This window comes from Rhododendron vialii, chromosome 11a (assembly GCF_030253575.1).
Source record: "Rhododendron vialii isolate Sample 1 chromosome 11a, ASM3025357v1".
In the NCBI taxonomy this organism is placed as follows: domain Eukaryota; kingdom Viridiplantae; phylum Streptophyta; class Magnoliopsida; order Ericales; family Ericaceae; genus Rhododendron; species Rhododendron vialii.
The window spans coordinates 30777371-30798614 of NC_080567.1; the positions used below are offsets into that span (position 1 = coordinate 30777371).

General features: G+C 37.5%; 3 protein-coding genes across 3 annotated transcripts; all 3 read right to left on the reverse strand.

Moving 5' to 3' along the window:
* Nucleotides 1-2590: 2590 nt before the first annotated feature.
* Nucleotides 2591-4072, reverse strand: LOC131308819 (basic blue protein-like). Its single transcript, XM_058335844.1, has 2 exons — nt 3784-4072; nt 2591-3093 (listed from the first exon to the last, which is right to left on the reverse strand). The coding sequence occupies exons 1-2, from the start codon at nt 3974-3976 to the stop codon at nt 2891-2893; spliced, it is 396 nt and encodes a 131-aa protein (XP_058191827.1). The 5' UTR covers nt 3977-4072; the 3' UTR covers nt 2591-2890.
* Nucleotides 4073-6201: 2129 nt separating this feature from the next.
* On the reverse strand, nt 6202-8002 carry LOC131308820 (basic blue protein-like). Its single transcript, XM_058335845.1, has 2 exons — nt 7641-8002; nt 6202-6606 (listed from the first exon to the last, which is right to left on the reverse strand). Exons 1-2 carry the CDS (start codon nt 7822-7824, stop codon nt 6407-6409), a joined length of 384 nt encoding a protein of 127 aa, XP_058191828.1. The 5' UTR covers nt 7825-8002; the 3' UTR covers nt 6202-6406.
* A 1496-nt stretch (nt 8003-9498) lies between these two features.
* Nucleotides 9499-20021, reverse strand: LOC131308821 (sterol 3-beta-glucosyltransferase UGT80A2). The gene is made up of 15 exons (XM_058335846.1): nt 19810-20021; nt 18476-18547; nt 17411-17504; nt 17091-17233; nt 16394-16464; nt 15582-15663; nt 15270-15371; nt 15064-15119; nt 14343-14377; nt 12837-13053; nt 12074-12289; nt 11649-11708; nt 11510-11549; nt 10621-10842; nt 9499-10504 (listed from the first exon to the last, which is right to left on the reverse strand). Exons 1-15 carry the CDS (start codon nt 19906-19908, stop codon nt 10436-10438), a joined length of 1578 nt encoding a protein of 525 aa, XP_058191829.1. The 5' UTR covers nt 19909-20021; the 3' UTR covers nt 9499-10435.
* Between the last annotated feature and the right edge of the window lie 1223 nt (nt 20022-21244).

The following is a 21244-nucleotide window of genomic DNA, read 5'->3' on the forward strand; positions in this document are numbered from 1 at the left end:
TTTCATTCCTCTTTAAAATACCATACCATGGTAATAACTCTCCAAACAATGGCAGATTCTCCAAACGAAATCACCATTGCGTTACTTGTTGAAAGTAAATTGAAATTATGTGGTTCAAGCACTAACCTTTTGATGCAGAATGGAAATAGTTTATTATTTAAAAAATAGATATTTAGTTTTATTATTTTGGTTGTAAATTATTTTTGAATATTCCGCTTTGAGTGTCATTTGTTTTGGCAAGTTTTCTTTTAATATTTAGTATTTTGAGATCAAATCTTTGATTTTGGTAATATTGAGTCAAATAGCGATTCACCGGGATTCAGCTTCCTGTTTTGCTGATTTCTTTTCGGTCTTTGGTTTTAGTATAAAATAAGTTGTAGGGTGACATTAAAATAGAGTTATTTTATGAATTATTAATGAAAATTGAGAATTTTCTCATTATCGTGTGTTCGAAGAGGGAGTACCTCTAGTTCGTACCCATTTGTGTTTATGTTTCAAAGAGAGAATCTTTAACATAAGCAAGTTCGTGATCTCTTCTTGCAAATAGTTTCGTAAAAGGAGGCTGCCCTGCATTAGTTGGTATCAGAGCTCTCGTTCCAATCCTGACTATGGCCGGAGGATGTGCTGGAGGTCGAGGTGGAAGAGGAGGTCATACAGCTAGTGTTGATGAAGTCTATGAGCGAGATGAGGTTGCTCGAGATGCTCGAATGGAGGAAAGGTTGCAGCAAGTCTTGGCAGCGAGTGGGCTGCTTACCCAACGCATGGAGGCTTTTGAAGTTGCAATCCCACCTCGCCATCGTCCAGTTCAACCTTTGTTTTCGAAAGAGGAGAAGGTGTCGATGATGTTTCTATCACCAAACCTTTGGCTGATAATCATCAGACGAGGGGGAGGACAATGGTGAATGAAGCTACTATTCAGTGGCCATTCACATCAAATATTATTTCAGATCCAGTAATGGATTGGAGTAAACCACCAGTTTTTTATGAAGAACCGGTGGAGAAAATTACAAATGGAGAAAATAACAAAATATTGCAGAAAAAAGTTGTTACGATGTTGGCATTGAAAATTGAATTTTTAGATCCTTTTTGGAAATTTATTGAAGACAAAGGAAGTAGGAGGTTGTGGATTTCGTTTTTAAAGAAGTAAATTGTCCCTTTCATTATTGATCAAGATTTTTTATTTGAAGCCAAGTTTGAAAAAATTAATTTGAGGTACAAGCTTGATGCAGACAAGGTTCGGCGTATTCAACTGTATAAACTCGAGGACGAGTTTCTTCAAGCCGGGGAGAATGATGCAGAATGGAAATGGTTTATTATTTAAGAAATAGATATTTAGTTTTATTATTTTGGTTATAAATTATTTTTGAATATTCCGCTTTGAGTGCCATTTGTTTTGGCAAGTTTTCTTTTAATAGTTAGTATTTTGAGATCAAATCTTTGATTTTGGTAATATTGAGTCAAATAGCGATTCACCGGGATTCAGCTTCCTGTTTTGCTGATTCCTTTTCGGTCTTTGGTTTTAGTATAAAATAAGTTGTAGGGTGATATTAAAATAGAGTTATTTTATGAATTATTAATGAAAATTGAGAGTTTTCTCATTATTGTGTGTTCGAAGAGGGAGTACCTCTAGTTCGTACCCATTTGTGTTTATGTTTCAAAGAGAGAATCTTTAACATAAGCAAGTTCGTGATCTCTTCTTGCAAATAGTTTCGTAAAAGGAGACTGCGCTACATCACCTTTAGTGGAAAGCAGACATTTTGTCCTTATTTAGTGTGCCAAATTTTTAAGAATTAATGATTCGTCTCGACGAGAGGAATCGGCCAAATAACTCTTCTTTAACATTTACCCAAATATACTTTGTAAATTGTTGATCATCTTGCCCACACAGCACATTAGCACACTGTTCACCAGCTATACTCAGGTGAAGGGGAATTGATTGATAAGTTTAATAGTTTTTTTTACTATTAAAAAAATTAAGTTTTGCAAATTTTTAACCAACTATATATATCCTCAGTATGATCTGGCTTTTGGATCAAGGGATTTATTTTCGACATCCAGTGGTCGATAAATTTTGGGCACTGATCCCTCCTGGGGCGGATTGAGGGGTGCAAGCGGGTCCGGCCGGGTCCCCGCACACCTCCTCAGTATTGCAATATTTTTATTACATTTTACGTTTTATTTGTAAAAATGATGAAGAAAAGGTTCCCTCAAAATTACATTATTATTATATGCGGATGATTTTTTGTTATTAATTTATGAATACATGTAGTTCGGCACCGCATCAAGAATTCTGCCTCAAAACCAGCTTGGGCCATGGTAGCTGAACCAGATCTAGTAATAATTACCACCGGATAAAAGGTCATATTGGATTTTGATTCCGTTTTAAAATAAAATAGCAAGAAGGTAGCTACATTCCTACGTTACTTGTTTCAAAAATTATTCAATATTTCCAGAGGTCATGAACAGTATACTCCCTGCTCTCATATAAAATATGGGTCCATCTAAAATTTACATGTCATATGAGAGGAGGGAGTCTACTGTACATATACTCCGGAAGTATTGAATAATTACTCTACTGGTTCAAGCTACGTGGTTCAAGCACTAAATATTGCTCCTTCAAAACTCAAAAGAACATACTGCAACAATTGAATGCCAAACATAGTAAATCTAGTTGACAAAGGGAAATGATTTTGCCACACCCTTTTTTGTTAACGTCACTTCCCTGCAAGTGTATTTTTGCACCAAAAATACACTTTCAGGGAAATAGCGTTAACAAAAAAGGGGATGACAAAATCAGCAGCCTTAACAAAAACTTTTACTTCACTACATTGTGGTCATTATCTACTACAACTCTCTCTCTCTCTCTCTCTCTCTCTCTCTCTCTCTCCGGCTACATTGCTTTAACAGCAATCCTCATTCCAGCTTTACAATGCCCAGGGAAAATATTGCACATGAAGAAGTGGTGTCCCTTGACAAGCTTGATGCGGTCATTGCCGGTGTGATACGCTGTGGCGTTAGGCGGGGCGTTACATGTGCGGTATTGAGCTTGGGTCACAACCACCACATCGTACTGCTCTGCGTCGTATTTGAACACTGCAACCGAATATTCAAAACAGGACGAAGAAACAATTTAAGTTGTTAGTCCATCTCCGACCGTCGGTCGAACGCATATAGCTAGCTATTTTAACGAATTCTAAGATACCGAATTCTTCTCCTGAGCAAGCGCAAGGGTTTCAGGTTTGGTCAAGTGGACGAGAGGGAAAAAGAACAAGTGTTTGTCCTCCATGAGTTCGCATGTTTAAATCTCACAGAGCCTAAATATTTCAAACTTTGGGACTGCAGAAGGTTTTTCTAGTCGCTTACTGCACGGAGACCTAATCAAGGTGCGCACAAAGCTAGCTCAGACATCCGATTATCGACAAAAAAAAGCTTGAAAATAGGGTGGGCATGTATAATGCACCATTCTATCCTTAAAAAAATGGTCCTAACTTCTGTCCTCGTAGTTTTAGTTTTTTTTTTTTTTTTTATCAGCGAGATTGGCATGATAGATAATAATTTCATAAAGCTAGTCCATACGGGACTTTACTCTGACTTTTATTACGGCCCCAGATAATGGATTATCAGATAAAAAAACGCTAGTAGATCATGAATTTATTCTATAAAATTAATCGAGATACATGTAAATTGGGCCGGCCGGTCACCCTATTTTAGGAAAAAAGTCTACTATATAAGAGAGGATCCCGCCAACCCATTGAAACACATTCCATAGCTATATATACTAACCAAGTGTGTCACCAGCCCTGAAGTTCTTCCCTTTCGGCCAGCGAACATAATTGCCATAAGTCCAGCCCTTGGCACCACCAACACTGTAGGCTTTTGCCTCAGCCGCCTCAAAATTAAGCACCGACGACAGGCACACCGCCAGGGCCACCACAGCGGCAACCAATGCACTGCCTCTTCTTCCCTGAGAAGGCATCCTTCAACTACAACGCCTATGGCAAAACAAAGAAAGTAGAAGAGTGTTTTTTTTTCCAGAGAGAGAGAGAGAGAGAGAGAGGGTGAGGTAATTTCTAGTGGAGCTAGGAAGCAGGCCAACTTATAGGGGTCCTTCATGTGTGGGTGGTCGTGTTGATCACATGGGCCACTGTTTGAAAATGGCTGGTTATTGAGGGTCCGGGATCAACGTGGTAACCGATGATTCGTCCCAAACATTACGACGAAAAACTGAATCTTTCATGACACGGTCAACATTCCGCCATTCTGTTTTGTTAAAAGATCGTGAGGGATCAAGGCTTCATAGTCAAAGTTAGGAGTGATTGGCAAAGATTAATTAATGAGCTGTCGAATAGATTATTTATACTATAAAGTTTTAGAAGCAGAATCAAGAAGTTGAATTTCGATTAGTAGCTATAGGCTAGGAGTATTTAATTCGTGCATTTAACTTGGGCGTCGTAACTCGCCTCTCTACGATCCGGGGACAGTGTTGTGCACTGGGTACACAACACCGTGTTCGGATCTTATCTTGGCAATGGACGATTGAGAACTGTTCATTTTCAAGATGAGATCCAAGCCGTTGGATACACGATCCGACAGTTCCGACCGTGCACTGCATGGTGCTGCACAGCATGGTCCACCATTCCCAGCTATCTGTGCACCCCATAGCCTTTGCAATATTATATTGGCCTATATGTTTTCTTATTTTTATTTTTCATAACTGAAGTGTTTCGGCCAACCTACGTGTACATTGACTAACCCTACGCAAAAACCAATCTCACCATCCACTTGCAGCTACAGGGTTCCCAATTACAATCAGTGCAAAGCTATATATGTATAAATGGACCCCAAAGAAGTTAATAACCTTAAGAGGTTTTGAACGTGAGACCTTATGAGGTAGCAAACTCCCAAGTCTCACATATTGACCACTAGGCCAATGTCTAGGGGTTTATATGCGCCTGTTTGTTAGCTGGACTATTTCACTGGGAATTGGGAGGGGCTGTAGTACGGTTGCCGTGTAGTGCGGCCGATTCGACCGTCCATCTTAGTATAAACGGCTTGGATTTAATCCAAACTTCTATTAATCCGAGCCGTCCATTGCCGAGATGGACCGTCGAATTGACCGCACTATACATGTAGTGGAAATGTGCACTACAACACTCCGGATCTGTTTGGTTGGATAGACTATTTGCACGGACTAGTTAGTTCGGTAAGCACACACTCGAGCTATCTTATCACGCAGACTAAATAGTCCGTCTGCCTTTTTATGGCCACTTTCAACTTTGTCCATAATTGGTCCTCCTATTCCAATTACCCATTTATCTCTCCCCACCACCAAATTAACTTGGATATCAAAAGTAACCTTGAAAGGGAAATATCACATTTTTTTCATCCTACCTAATCATATCCTCCTCTTCTTCACCCTTTTAAAAATCTCTCAAAACTATTCCGGCTAACTGACAGGCTCCATAGCTAATATAGCTGATGTATTATACAGACCCACATGTACATTAGGAGTAGGTAAGAATATCCATTAGAGCGAATAAATGAGCAACTTGTCACTTCTAACTTTGGATAAACATAAATTTGATTCCATACTTTGCATGAAATCTTTCTATGGGCCTGGTGTGGGGCCGGGTAGGGCTGGAGATCGGCCACTCGGCCCACATATATCCGTTCAATACTCTCTCTGTCCGGATTTAATAGTCATTTTTTAGAGTTCGTGTTATTTTTCAATCAATTATATCTTTCAATTTATAATGTTTTACGTGATTTCGAAAATATTGTATTATAGAATTAATCAAGATCTATCAAACAAGATCTATATTCGATATGAAATTCATTACGAATTTAAAGATATAACTCATTTTTTAGCCAGTTAGAATAAAACTAGAAACAATTAAATCCGAAGGGATGAAGTATTATTTATGAGGTTTTCGTAACACAGGTTCCTGGGCCAGCCTCACGAAATTTTTAGGCCTGTTGAAATTGCGGTGCAGCCTTGGAAAGAGTTGTTTGAAGTTTTGCTACCAATAAACTAATGGGTCGGATCCAGTCAAGTTTGGTCCATTTTTTCATCCCAGCTGTCGAAAAGTGTTTTAAACGGCTCAGATTTATTCAGAGTGTTTAGAACAATTCTGGACCGTCCAAACTTAAAATGTACGGTTTTACACATTATGATAAATAAATAAACTGGGACGGAGGGAGTATTGAATTTCATTGCATTACTTGTTGAAAGCGAAACTATGTGGTTCAAGCACTAATATCTCCCTTCAAAATACTACTAGTAAAATATTGCGACTATTGCATGCCAAACATAGCATCTGGTAAACAGAAGCTTTTATTTCCTTATTACACATACATATATAGTGCTCATTAATTCTACTCTCTCTCTCTCTCTCTCTCTCTCTCTCTAGATTGCATTAACAGCAATCTTCATTCCAGAATCGCAATGCCCAACGAAGCTGCAGATGAAGTAGTTCTGTCCCTTGACAAGCTTGATCTGATCGTTGCCGGAGGAATACACTTTGGCATTAGCCGGGGCTTTGCAACTGTCGTAGCCAGCTTTGTTCACAACCACCAGATTGTGAGCCTGTCGGCTGTAACTGAACGCTGCAACCACATTAATAAAACAGGAAGAAGAAACACTTTAACTTGTTAGTCCACCGCTAATGCTCCAACACAGCTTCACAAATTCTAAACATACAGAATTCCCTTTGAAAATAATCGGAGTGTCATTTCGTAGATTACTACAACAGAAGTGATCAAGAGGAGTTCCACTAAGCAAAAAGTGCAAAAATTGAGTTTTGTCCTTATTCAAAAAAAAATTCGCATTTGTTAGTTTTGTACCAAATTTTTGTTGATTTCGTCTTGACGAAAGGAATCGGAAAACCCAAAAATTACTACTTTCACCCAAATATTTTGAGAAATATTCACTTTAAAACTAAAAAGTGCCACTTTTTGCACGTTTTTAGCTTAAAAGTGGATATTCCCAAAAATATTGGGTAAAAGTAAGAAAAAAATTACTTTATCAATAATCCACAAAAGTATAACGCAAAATGCATGAACCTGATTTTTTTTAATAAGGACAAAACTTCCAAAAAAATCCTAAAAGTGAAGCGTAAGTATCTCTTGTACGGCCGCATTTTCTGTCCTAAGCACGAGAGTCATTAGTAGGCATGTAGAAAAGTAGAACGGTGCTATAATGCAACTTTAGAACTAAACCTCAGAAAAGCAAGATGCACCACATAACCAAAGGCAAGTAATAGAACTAATGAAAAAGATGCAAATCTAGTACTAACCAAAAGGAAAGATGCAAATCTAGAAATAATAAGAACAACTGAAAGCCCTTTGTGGTTTGAGCGAGGGGGTCATTATGCTAGAAAACCCCATAAGATTTGCCTGGTGGTTAAGGCCTGAAAGTTACAAGTTTGATCTCTCTTAAGTCTCAGGTTAAATGCTACCACCTTTATGAGGCTACTCTAGTACGGGACTTTGCTCTGACATTAGAGCCCCTACTAGTGGTTCTCAAGAATTAGTCGAGACGGACATAAGCTAGTCTAGTAAAACTGTGATTCGAAAAAAGAGAAGTCTAATAGACTAAGAGGAGCCAAACCTATTGAAACACATTCCATAGCTATACTCACCAAGTGTATCACCAGCCCTAAAGCGCTTCCCTCTCGGCCAGCCAACAACGTTAAAGGTCCAGCCGTTGGAACCACCAACCTTGTAGGTGGCTGCCTCAGCCACCTCAAAATTAAGCACCAACAACAGGCATACCACCGCTACTGCGGCGGCAACCACTGCACTGCCTCTTCCCTGATAAGACATACTCTCAACAACAACGCCTACAGCAAAACAAAGAAAGCACAGAGTGTGTTTTCTGGTGAGAGAGAGAGAGAGGGGGTGGTTGGTATATTTCTACTCAAGTAAACAGGGCAATTTATAGAGGTCCTCCCAGTTTGGTTGCTTGGCCAGATGAGTGCGACACGGGCCCACAGTTTGAAAATGGCTGGTCATTGAAGGGGCAGGGTCCATGTGGTTACTGAACTGGATCAGGCCTCTTAGGTGGTGTTCTACCTTCCCTTCTTAAATACTTATTTTATATTTTCACACTCAAATATAATGAAAAAATATCTCAATAAGATCTATTAAACAAATTCATATTGCTAAAAAAATTATTTGCGTAAACATATAATTTTTGAGTTTAAAATTGTCTTTTTAAAAAATAAGTACTTATTTCCGAATCTGGACGGGGCCTAATAAATCTAAAGTGAGAAAGAGAAGACTCATATGAGAAGAGTTTTGACTTCAGACAAAGCATTCAAGATTTATCATTTAAGTAGAAACAACCAACAACCCACCATCTGCACACGTAAAAAAAAATATAAAAAATTAACCCACCATTTATCACCGGCCCATTTGCTCATCAATTTGGACTTTTGTCATCACCTTTTGTTTAGTTATTTCCCAATGAAAATATACAGTATCTTTTTTCGAGACCAGGGGAGTTGGCTTTTGGATACTGTCATCTTACGTAATGCTAGAGTTTCCAGATTCAGTACTTTAGAGCTACAAATATTATTTTCTTTATTTTGCTCCTACAATTGCAAAAATATGTGGACAATGCGATGGAAGTGTGTTGGGTTTCCATGCTAAAACAAAAAATAAGAAATGAAATACAAAGATACTATTGCGAGACGAAACACGAGTAAAACCAAGACAGCGTGATCGGGACTCTACAACACCCTTACTAATTTAGTAGGTGAATTGTAGTGAAAGTTAGTCCTATGAATATTTTATGCAAGTTTTTGTTAGTATGGTAGACAAGACAAAGTGCAAGAAAGTCATTTGTTTGGACCAAATCCGGAGTGCAATGACTTCCATTGCCGAGGAAGTCCTTTCAAATTGGACCAAGAACATAACTTCAGGGCAAAAGATAAAATTTTTTTGAAGCCTATCATTTATTTTTCTTGTCTTTTTCCCTTCTTGCTGGTGTTTTGATTGTTGTTTCCTTTGATTTTTCAGTAGAAAGGCAAAGAAAAGGGGGAAAAAAATAAAAGGAATGAAATAACTTATACTACTTGCAAGCAACTAATTCAACAGAGGAAACCTTTTTCCCACAAAACCTCTTTCATCTTTTCTCTTTTTCCTAACCCCACCCAAAATAAACAATAGCAGTACTTATCCCACATTTTCTTCCAGTATTTCACACTATCTCTCTCTCCTCAATCCGTGGTCATTGGACTTGTGTACTTCAGCTTGAAATAGATACCAAGTTAGGACTTGTGATGGGGTCCACGAGTCTGAAGAGCTGGATATACCTCACATAGTGGATTGGAGAGAAACCTAGTCCATCACAATAATTCTGCATAGGGGGGACTAGGACTTCCTGATACCAGTAGAGGTGAAATCAATGGGAGAGCTGCTTTTACCCCCCCGGCCCCCCCCACCCCGTTCTTGCCAAGAAGACCAAAATGCCCCCAACTCCCACCCTTTTAACTGTTTTTTTAATTCCTTAATTCTATTATCTTATTTATTTAAGTCATTTATTTATTTTTAATTTGGTTTACTCAAGTAATATTTTCAACTATAATATGTTTTTTACATTTAAATTTGACTTTTATTTAAGGCTCCGTTCTCTTGAACTTAACTTAAATTTGGAAACTTTGTCCTTATTTGAATTTTTTTCGCATTTGTTAGTTTTACGTTATTAACTCATCTTGACGAGAAGAATTGAAGAAATAATTTTTTTTTTTACTTTTATCCAAGTATTTTGAGAAATAATCACCTTTTAGCAAAATACTTGAGTAAAAATTAAAAAAAATTTCTTTTCCGATTCTTCTCGTCGAGACGAATCAATAACCCACAAAAGTTTGGCGCAAAACTAACAAATGCAAAAAAAATTCAAATAAGGACAATTTTCATATTTAAGTTAAGTTCAAGAGAATGGGGCCTAAAAATTTTATATTATTTTAATTTGTCTTAACAATGAATAATAAATAAATAAAAATATACACCGTTTATCTATGAAAATTGGAACATTTCCGGAGACAATGGAGAGAAGGAAGACAATAGATGAAACCTCCCCTAGACAAGCCAGGGAAATTGCTTTTTGCAGCAACTGCCATTTATGATTGTTAGTCCATTTTTAGAAGCCTGAATACTATTTACTAGATGAAACCTCCCCTAGTGCAATTAGAACCAAATTTACCTAACATAGCTCATGTCCGAAAAGAGAGAGAAAGGCATGTAAAACATAAAGAAATACTATTAATGCAGCAAGTCCACATCCGCAATAGTGCACCCAAGTGCACACTCAAACATTTGATTTAGGAGGAGAAAAAAACGAGAGATTAAGCCAGTGTTGGATTGAAAATTTGCAGTACTTCCATAAGAAGTTAGTAGTTACCATTAATGGGCTAAGCCGAAAAGCCTAACCTTAATGCCTCATAGAGTTTGAACAACTGATTTCTTCCTTGATGATCTTTAAAGCTTCCCACACTCCATCCTGTAAAATAAAATTCAACTTCAGATATTCTGCGACTCCTGTAGTCATGTCAATAGTTCCCCACTTTTCATCACTACCAAATGCACCTATGTTTTATAGAATATAACAATTAGAACCTCATGAGAGAGTAACTCAGAAATCTCTGATGCACGTGCTTTCACTTCAGGAGCTAATGCGTAGTTGATGGCCCTCGCTAGCATATTCGCTGCTTCCATCACACATACGTCATCATTTTCATCTGGAAGCAAGTAGTTTCTTTTCAATGGTTCTGGAGCAATTCCAAGCCAAAACATCCTCTCAGCCCAATAGAACTGATCCAGCATAAAAGGACATATTACCTGCATCTCAAATATGTAAGTTGACATACAAGAGGAAGAGGAGAGTGGGGTAGTTTAGTTTTAGACTCTACTCCAGAAAGTTTTCCATCTGAATGAACTTATATTCTTATTGCTAAAAAACATGCAATAGATTTTCACAACTCACTCAAAACTAACAGTACAAAAGATTGACTTGTCTACATGAATCTAAAAGTAGTTACCAATGCTTCTGTTGAAATATACCAACTGCTAGCAGTAACTCTGCGCGCGCGCGCGTGTGTGTGAGAGAGAGAGAGAGAGAGAGAGAGAGCTCCACTTGGGTGATAAACCATGTAAAACTGGTTAACCAAATATTGCACCATGTCACAGGCAGTCTTATCAGGGTTCATTACAAGCGTTCATCTTCTTTCCGTTGCACTTCAGAATTTGTATTTTCTTCTTTTAATTTACCGAAGATGGGTTAGAGCTGATCATGGGAGCAGAAAAGGATTCCCTTATGACCTATTATATCTCTTTTTCTACTCCCATGTTTCCATTAGCCAACGAATTTTTAACATTCTTAATTTAATTTGAGGTTGCCCCTTAAGCAACACAACTTCGTATATCCATGGAATGTAAAAGTAGTCTTTGAATGAGAAAGATGGAAGTGAAGATAAAGAAAACTTAGACTTCAGTCTATAAAATCAACCTGTGGAATTCCTGCATGAAGTGCCGCAGCAGTGGATCCACTGTATTGCAGTGAGTCCAAGTGATAAAATCATATTAGCAGCATGGAAGGGTGGATATTATTCCTGTTAATCAAGTACTAATAGAAAATCAACTCTCACCTGCCCCCGTGATGAATTACAGCAGCACATCTCGGAAATAGCCACTTATAGGGTATAGAACTAATCATGTGAAGAAAAGACATCAAAATAAGATGTTAAATCTAGAGTACATTCCAAAACATAAGGTAACAAATCTGTGAACTTAAAGTATGATGATGAAATGGATGGATTTCAAACCACCCTCAGGGTATCATTCAAGAATATTTGTTCCCTTACAGTATTCAGATCCTTTCTCCACGTATTAGTTTTTTTTAGGTTGTCCAAGTATCAAAATATTGTTTGACCAAATGCCATCACCTCACTCAGCCACGTGCCACCCAGGTGACACCTGTCCACACTTGTTTAGTTACTCTTTAGTGGTTTCATAACGCGTCTCCTCCTAATTTGTTTCCACTTTCCAGACAAAGTTAACCAAGAACGCTCACCCAGAAAAGCAAAAAAGCCTCCCACCAAAGAGAAGGGTTCCGTCCTCACTGAACTGTTTTTGTTCTGAGCCTGATGATGCATCAGCAGCAATCTTCTGGATCGCAGCATCTAAAGGATCAAAGCCAGCAGAAAATAGGATGAATCTGTGACTTGTTATATCCACAGCTTTTTGAAGAACCCCAAGAAATGCGTGAGGGTTTCTCAAAAAACCCATGCTGCATGTAACAAAGACCATAACTTAGTAAAAACCTAGAATTAACAAATAAACATAAGACCGTAGGCTGTTGAACTGCACCATACCTTATGTGGAGAAAGAAACTAAGAAAGGAAGAAATAAGCCCATGCAAAAAATCAATTAACAGCTAAAAAGTCGGGTCACCTATGGTCCTATACACGTTCTAGCTATACCTGTTATGGATATAATCAAGGAGTAACCAGAAGCAGTGAGTACCGGAGTTCATGAACTTTGCTGAACTCTAGCCCCCTAACCCAACTTAGGCAGAAATACCGATAAAATGAATAATGGATAGAATGATGCTACAACAAAGTTCAGTTTGCAGAGACATTTATTTGAAAAAACATAAAAAGACGTCAAATGAGAAACTAGAATGCTCCAATATTGCTCATCTTGTTCATTTCAACCTTATCTGCCTAACACCTATCGATTAGTGACACGCTTCACCCAACAAGGTGGCGGTCAAGTACTGATGCTAGTAAAATATAGTACATCTCAAGGCAGTACAATTATAACAACAAACTTGCCTTCCAACAGTGCTCAGACCTATAAAAACAGGTGGCAACGATGCAGGAGTTTTCAGGAAAGACTGCAACTCTGCATGAGCTGAGCACATCATGTCCTTCGGGCTTAAATGGCCTGAAGACAACAAAGCTGAAATTTCTCCACACTTGTTGCACGAGAACTGCCATTCAAAAGGAAGAAACCAAAAGCCACAAGCCCGAACATTTGAAGGCCAATATCCTGTTATTGCACGAATGTTAATATATTCCTGGAAAGAGAACCAAATGGAGAACTTGTTTGTAAAGCATCAGATAAACTATCTTAACAAACACAGGAAATGGGGAAGCTTCCAAACATGAATCAGCAGTGAATAAAAATGTTTGTCTGTAAGCGCCACAGTTCCATTTCGACCTTATTTACTGTCTTTTTTCTCCATCAAAACCACACAAAAACTAAGATAAATTGCCTATGATAACCACTTCAACAGTTTCAAGCCCAATTTTGCCAAGTTCTGGGCTGTGTTGAACACTCCAATACAGATTCCTAATGCACCCAACAATTTGGCCCAGCCCTCTAAGAGATAAAAGGGAAATTTAGGACGTGAAAGGGGTTTATGCAGCTCCCTTCAAACAGATTTTCTCTGATATAGGAAAAAGTCAGTTGGGTGGTAACTTATTATTTAAGATAAAAATTGTGCTTTCAATTCAACAGTAATCCACCTTGCTGAAATTTCAACAAGACTTTGGTTATAACCAGTTATCTCAAGTGCGTACCACACTTTTACTCCACTCAGACTGACCTGTGAGACCTCCAAATCCAAGCAAAACCTACCCTCTTCTATCCAGACCTGATATTTCTCCAGTCTGTTTGATAGGTCAGTAAAAATTGATCTATATCTTAGACTCCAAGACCTGACTTGGTATTGAATACTGAACCTAAATACTGTTAGCAAATACATGAAATAAAATCCAAAATTAGTCCCACAGAAAAATGATTCCACAGCAATCCAAACCTGAACAAGGCTGGTATTATTCTCCACCAACCAAACTCACCCCTTTTGGAGAATCAGACACAGACACTAAGGGACCTCTCCTAGTTGACGAATACCACTCAGATAACAAGAGAACAGGTAAGCCAATCCACGCTCTGATTTGTATGACAACTGAAGCATCCAACAAATACGAAACCTCCAACGAATAAAGCATCCAATAAAAATTTAAACTAGGGCAAATATCAGTAGACATTGAGAAAAAAAATCTCACCCACATGCTTGGCATAGAGAAGACCCTTAAACAAAACAAAAAGGAAAAATATTAATTTGTGGAAGTTACCGTCCACTTTTTAACCTGGCATTCTACGAGTTAAGAGTTATCATGATCCAAGTGAACTATTTTCTTATCAAACTTTAGATAACTTAAATAACAAGAAATTCTTCCTTAATGTGTTAAAACAAGGTGCTAGAATTGATTCAAAACCAAAATATCCCGGACATACAACAAATTCTGAAGGTGGAAATAACATAAACTTACCAGGGCATTCAACTACTTCTTTGCTAAATCCATACCTATCACGCCAAAGTACCACAAAATCAGAAAATTATGGCAAAGACAACATAATATGATGCCAAAGATAATGCATCACATGACATTCATTTCCAACTCTTAATATTAAACAAGATTTGTTGGAGTTTGTCTCACACACTAGTATATGAGCCTGGGCGGCCTCTCCACTCATTGCCAATTGGTTTTGAGTTGGATGCTTTAACATGGTATCGGAGCACGGGTTTCAGAGAATTCGTTCCCCTTGTTTGTGCCATAACTGCACCGTTGTTTGTTGTGATCCATGTGTTACGGATCGTTTGTTTACCTCTCCACATGCGAGCCGGGGGTCACACGTGCGGGAAGTGTTGGAGTTTAGTATATGAGCCTGGGCGGCCTCTCCACTCATTGCCAATTGGTTTTGTGATGGATGCTTTGACAAAGATAAAGCTTTAGAATATCAAGATTCAAGACTTAATTTACAGCAAATTTGATGTCATAGGACATGAGTCAATCCACTCAAACTCATGTCCCCAAGACCTAACTTCAACATACATTTCACAAACTTGGTTGATTAACAGAGTAGGAAATCATGACAGGCTCAAGCACCAATCTATCAATGACCAACAACATTTTAAGATGGACTGTGAGATTAATCTAGTAAGTTGCTATTAATGGCGTAACCTTTCAGTGATGGACAATAAAATCTTACAATAGCAGGGGAGACGGAGATCTATCATGCCACAGTGGAAGGCCTGTAACTGGATCCTGGCAAATGAAGAATCTAGTTGACGAGGTCAAACAAACACAAAGAATCAAACATGGTATAAGTTTATTTGTTGATCACCCAAACATTTAAGTGATGCCTATATCAGTTATAAAATAAACGGCGAGATTTTAGTGGCCATGTTTTCTAACCGTAAAAGGATAGGGGCTTAGCTTCAACTGAACACTTCTCCACAATCCCCAATCCTCGGTAAAAAGTGGCCACATCCAGTGGGTAACATCTTTCCATCCAACCTAATTGGAGACAAAGTATAAGTTGTTGTTCAAATAGATCTATCAACCCTTCCACTGCAACTCCATTACCTGAATAAAAGGAAGGATTTTATATATTCAAATCGTAACTGCAAAATAATCCCCAATCGTGAAGAAACTTGTTACACAGCACAAAAGATAGGAGAAAACCAATAGCATAGGAAACTTTGATCAGAGTACTCCATAACTCGCCTTGTTAATCGGAGCTTCCTGAAGATATTCATATAAAAGTGGAAGCTCTTTCCTGAAGTAGCGCTCAAACGATGAAGGGGCACTGCAAAGAATTTGATAAAAGATTAATTAGATGAAGAAGAATTTGATAATACCGTAAATGCTGGTAATGAATGCTTCTCCTTGGTTTCACAAGAAACAATACAGACTAAGAGTTGAACAGAGAGAACTAGCAACAAAGTGATGCAGCCCATTTTAGAGTCTTCATTTCATTTCTAGTCCTCTAGAGTTAGGAGGGTCTTGAGTCTACAGGTAGGTTTGTGAGTCATTCATTTGGTAGCTTTGATTATCAAGAACATTGATATATATATATATATATATTTAGACGTAGTTTCTCTCTCAACCCTTAGGGGTTCATCCCCTTGAATGGGATTTGCTTATCTCTTTTGAATCTTTGATTCCATTCGGATATTTGATTGCATCAAAAAGGATGAGAGTCATGAGACGCTGTAAGAAAATATAACCACACCAATTAAAACCCAAGCCAGCACTCAATCAGAAACAAAGTTTCTATCCATCTCTCCATAAAACTGCCTTTATCTAAGCCCACACACCTGTCTACTTATTATGTAACCTGTGCATCTAAAAGAAACCTCATAACATGACCACAAGCCATATCCCCCACCTCAGAAAAACCAAAAAAAAAAAATGTCAAAAATTATTTCCCTTCATGCACCAAACTTAAGCAACTGCTGAGCACAGAGGAACAATGCAGATGAGTACATAATACAAGAAGTTTTATCACGTGCAGCAAACTGGAAGCTGTCGATTACCTGTAAGGGACAACGTAAGGAGCAGCAACAATACAAGGGACACAAAAAAGCTCTGCAAGGCTCCAACCTTCCTGGACCAAGCATGAAAAGGAAGTCATTCAGGAATTGCACTTCCACCCTTAACTTAAACTTTTAGTGGTTTCATGAGAGAAATACTAAAAAATAACACACTCATATGTCTTGGATTTAACAGATAGTTCAATGGAAGTTCTGCCAAACTATCAAACTCTGACCATTTTATCCTTCCACAGTTTACAAATTTACCAGACCCAAGCGACCCCAAAGTAAGAAAGAAGAAGTCACATTCTTTCTCCCTCTCCTGATCATTGATACCATTTGTCCCTCCTTCCCTCCCTCCCATCATGCTCATATATACATGAACAGGCATGTAGAACATTTTGATGTTGTTCCAATAAAATGGATAACCTCACAAAACCTCAAAAAAAAATTGAGTTTAAACATTACTCCGCAAAACTCCTAGAGTAATAATTTTCATCTACAAATTTTAGTTTTTCATTCTAATATATTTTTGACAGGATTAAATTTTAGGAAATGAACGTGGAAACTTCAAAAATCATATTACATCACTCTAAAATTCCCAAAGTGAGATCCATTAATATCAAGAAACAATGCCATGGTTTTTAGTCACAAAGTGCTCAAAGGTAACTTCATGTTGTTAGTAATTCGTAAAAAATACCAATGCAAAGAGATTTATCACGATCAAATCACCCTCCAAGCTCGGGCCATCGCCAAATATCCTTTCCACATTATGAATGCATTCTTGTCTATGTTGTCTTGTAATTTCACGCTTCTGGAGCAAAAACTTAGGCTGCAAGGTTCCTGGAAAGTGGAAAGATATAAGGAGCTATTAGAACTTTGAACGGGAAAAAAGAAGAAGAAGAAGGATGCTAACTTGTTTCAATAGGAATAGACAACTTCTCCCACACAAAATTCAATTTCTACAAAAATCCATCACATTAATTGGAATATGTTAAAGAGAAGGTCGACTGATGAAACCTTCAGGACCATCATCTTCATAAGGAGCAACAACAGCTGGTGTTGAAACTGGAAGACATTCCACGTTTTTTGTCGCCAAATGTACACTTAAATTCTGCCACTCAACCAAGAAGCCAAATTACTGAATTTTGCAAAAAAGTTTAGAATCAGATGACATTGTCAATTGCAATGAAAAGGAAAATCAGATTTGGAGGATATGGGCCTATGCAGGGTGAGGAAAATGCTGGAAGGATATTGAGAAGAATAAAAAGGAGAGAGAAACAAACAAGAGAGCCAGAACCTAATTCTCAAAGCAACTCTCAAGTCTGAACAATAGCAATTACAGAGCCTCCTATCTATAGGCTAACAACCGTCATCAAACTAAATGGAAACATTGAAGATGGTACGTAAAAATAAGTGACCAACTACCAAACACATTTCTTGGACCAAAAAGATTTTTTCAAAAGCGTTAGGCCCTTGGGCTTCACTTGAGACTTCCAAAGAGGGTAACAATGTTCTACCCAATCAAGCATTATGCCATCAGAACTTCATTATTTTGCTTGAGCCAAAAAAAAAATTGGTTGGTTTCCTGTTGAATAGTTGATTATGTAGTGTTCGATTTATTCTTCTTAAAAAGATATGGAAATTTTCTTCCCAACAATTGTCAAATCAAGTTTTGAAACCGATAAACAAACAAGTTTTCTGTGCTATCAATAAATAAATCCAGAAAAAAGATACCAAAAACAGTAACCAAACAGAGCCTTATAGTTTTGATTGAGTGCCTCCATCTTCTTAAAACAAGATGAAATAAGCCCAAGAATGAGGACAAAAGGTTAGAAAGAAACCTTTGAGAATAAAAGACATAAGATGAGTGAAACCTAAGTATGGAGGTTACATCCTCATGGACACCCTTACCATTCCCAGCACCAAAAAAACCAACTCTATGCAGTAACCTTTTCATCCAACAGCCCAAAGTGATTCATAAATGGTTCTCTTAATCAATTGACTAACCAATTGCAATATGTTACACTACTATATACAGCAGCAAAGAATAGAGATCAAGTTCAAAAGGATTTTTGGCTAAACCTTGTGAGCAGAATGAGTTATTAGAACCACACTATACTCCTCCTGATCACAAGCAAATGCAGCAGCAATGGCCTGCAAGTAATTGCCAATACAATAAGCAATACGAAAGACATATCAATGAAAAATAATAAATAAAGATATCTATTTTGTTAGGAAGAAGCAATGTTACCACAATGAAGTTCCATAATCGGTCATATGACTATGTTCAGTTAAAATCCCATCAGAAACCAATATACACGATAGCCAAAATGAGGCCCCATTACTTCTCAAGAACCAACTAAAAAGAAACCTATTTTTCAGTTGTGTTCTTCGTAATATCAATTTCCACGTATATTGTATGATAAACTTGAGCCCGTTGGCATGGAAGATACCAAGAGACAATATTGGCCCATAAAACCATAAATCTCAACTTTCAATTTAAAATACTTTGATTCTTTGAACCACCCAGTTTCAACCACCGATGCTCCTTTTTGCATTTAGAGAACCACGAACTAATAGCAGATACCTCAAAGTGACTGACCAAGTTCGTTAACTCATTAGCCTAACCTTTAAATACAAACAGGTGCAGGGATCCACAAAGATGATGTGTTTGTCAAGAGTCAAAATGGGAGGCAGTCTACGCCAAAAATGGGCATGCAGTTGTACATAGAGTTCAATGGAGTAGGACTTGGAACATCGCTTAGTGGGTTTTGCGACTCTATGAACATATTGCTGATATCACAAATATGCCACTGGACAATGTATCAAATATCCTCGATCCTGTATCTTCACTATTTATTTTAGTTTGCCACAAGTATGCTCAATTTCCTACAAAAGTTATATTACTAATTGGCAATGCGAGCTCAATTTAATAAGCTACATCAAGAGGGTACAAAATAGTTCTATACCGTTCTAAATTCTCTATAAACGAAATTCAGCATTTATAGCATACTCCGACAAATTGACCAGATCAAAGCACACTCAGACAAATTCATTTCTGGAATAAGAGTACCATCCCTCCAATTACAAAATAATACAAATCTTCCATCAACGCCGTATACATAATATGAAAAAGATGCTAAACATAAAAAACGGAAACCTTTTACAATCTTCTCTCCAATTGGACTTTCATGAGCCATCTTTTGGGGATGGCGTTGAATCTTTGTTCGAAAGATTCACACAGATGACTTGAGCAGAACTTGGGGTTTGGTAGACTGGTTTGATCATTTGAATAAATGTAGTAAAAATACCGACAGTAAGAACTGGCCGTGCTCGCATTAACAACTCGTAAACATAAATTTACATACAGATCAATATACATGTAGAGAGAGAGAGAGAGAGAGAGAGAGAGCTACAGCGATAGGGTGGACGTCGCCTTGGGTACCGAAGGCCATGAACAGGGCCACTGGTTTAGTCCTCGTTCTCTTTCCGTCCATCTCCATAGCTCCCATCATTTCGTTCGACTTGTTAGCTCATATACCATGGCCCGTATACGGGTGTACTAAGAACCTTTTGTGGTGAAATTAGAATCACTCCACGGGAAGAAATTCTCTTCGCACCTCTTCTTTTACACAGAAAAGCGTGGACCACAAACACGGTTGTTCTATTTGAGTTTTGGCCCGCAAGCTTTTCTCATGGACGCAAACTTTTGTTGGAAGTGGCCGCAACTTTTTCAAAGGGTGATCCGCAAACACGGTTCTATTTGAGTTTTTACCGCTAACTTTTGCTACCCCATTCACGCTTATATAAAAACGCGCCTAGGCAGCACGATGTCCCTCTCACGCCCTCACGTGATAACTTTGGTTAAGGTTGAAGTAAAAAAGTTTCTTTAGGCTACATATGGAAAAGAATAGAAAATAATTTTCCCTTCTTTGATTTGAGAGGAAACAAAAAGAAAAATAACAAAATATAAGGAAGAAATTTCCTCCCTACTTTCCTCTCCACTTTCAATTCTTTTCTTTTCTCTACGTTTCAAACAGGCCCTTAATTCGAGAAAAAGAACAACGGTATTTTAGGAAATGTGAATTCAGTACGTTGAGAACAAATTTAGTTAAAGTAATTGAGTAACTAATTGGGAATCAATTTATTTGTCTTTTCAGAATTTTTTCAATTTCGATCCGCACTTTTATGCTTTTTTTATTTCTCTCTTTGGTTCCAAATATTTATGAGGAAAGATTTTTTCCAACATAGTACCCATACTTTTTTTACACACTTAGGCCTTGTTTCTACTAAATTAAAATTTACAGTACTTTAACTTTTTTGGTTGTCTTTATTCAAAAAAAATTGCGTTTTTTTAAGTTTTGTGCCAAAATTGTATGGATTATTGGTTAATCTCGACATGAAAAATTAGAAAAATAAAAAATTATGACATTTATTCAAAAAAAATTGAAAATATACAAGAAAAATTAAAAAAAATTGTTTTTATGATTCTTTAGGACCTCTTTGTTCACTTTAGATCTCTAAAACCAACCCCTCTTTCTACGCATAGTCCTCAATAAGTTTTCTTTCCAATTATTCCTCTCATTTCTATACATATCTCTCTTCACTCATCACCCAAAAAATCTCTCTCAAAATCCAAACAAAACAAAGTCTTATGAATTTGAACATGATATTTTTCGTCCAAAATTATAACCCACACAATTTAATCGTATACTAAGAGTCAAAAAGAACTTGTTCTTATTTAACTCTCGAAAGGGGAAATAATTCTATCAGCATTTTAAATTATCAATAGGTATATTAAAAATTGAATTTCGATTTAGGAAATGGACTGCCATAAACAATTTAACTTTA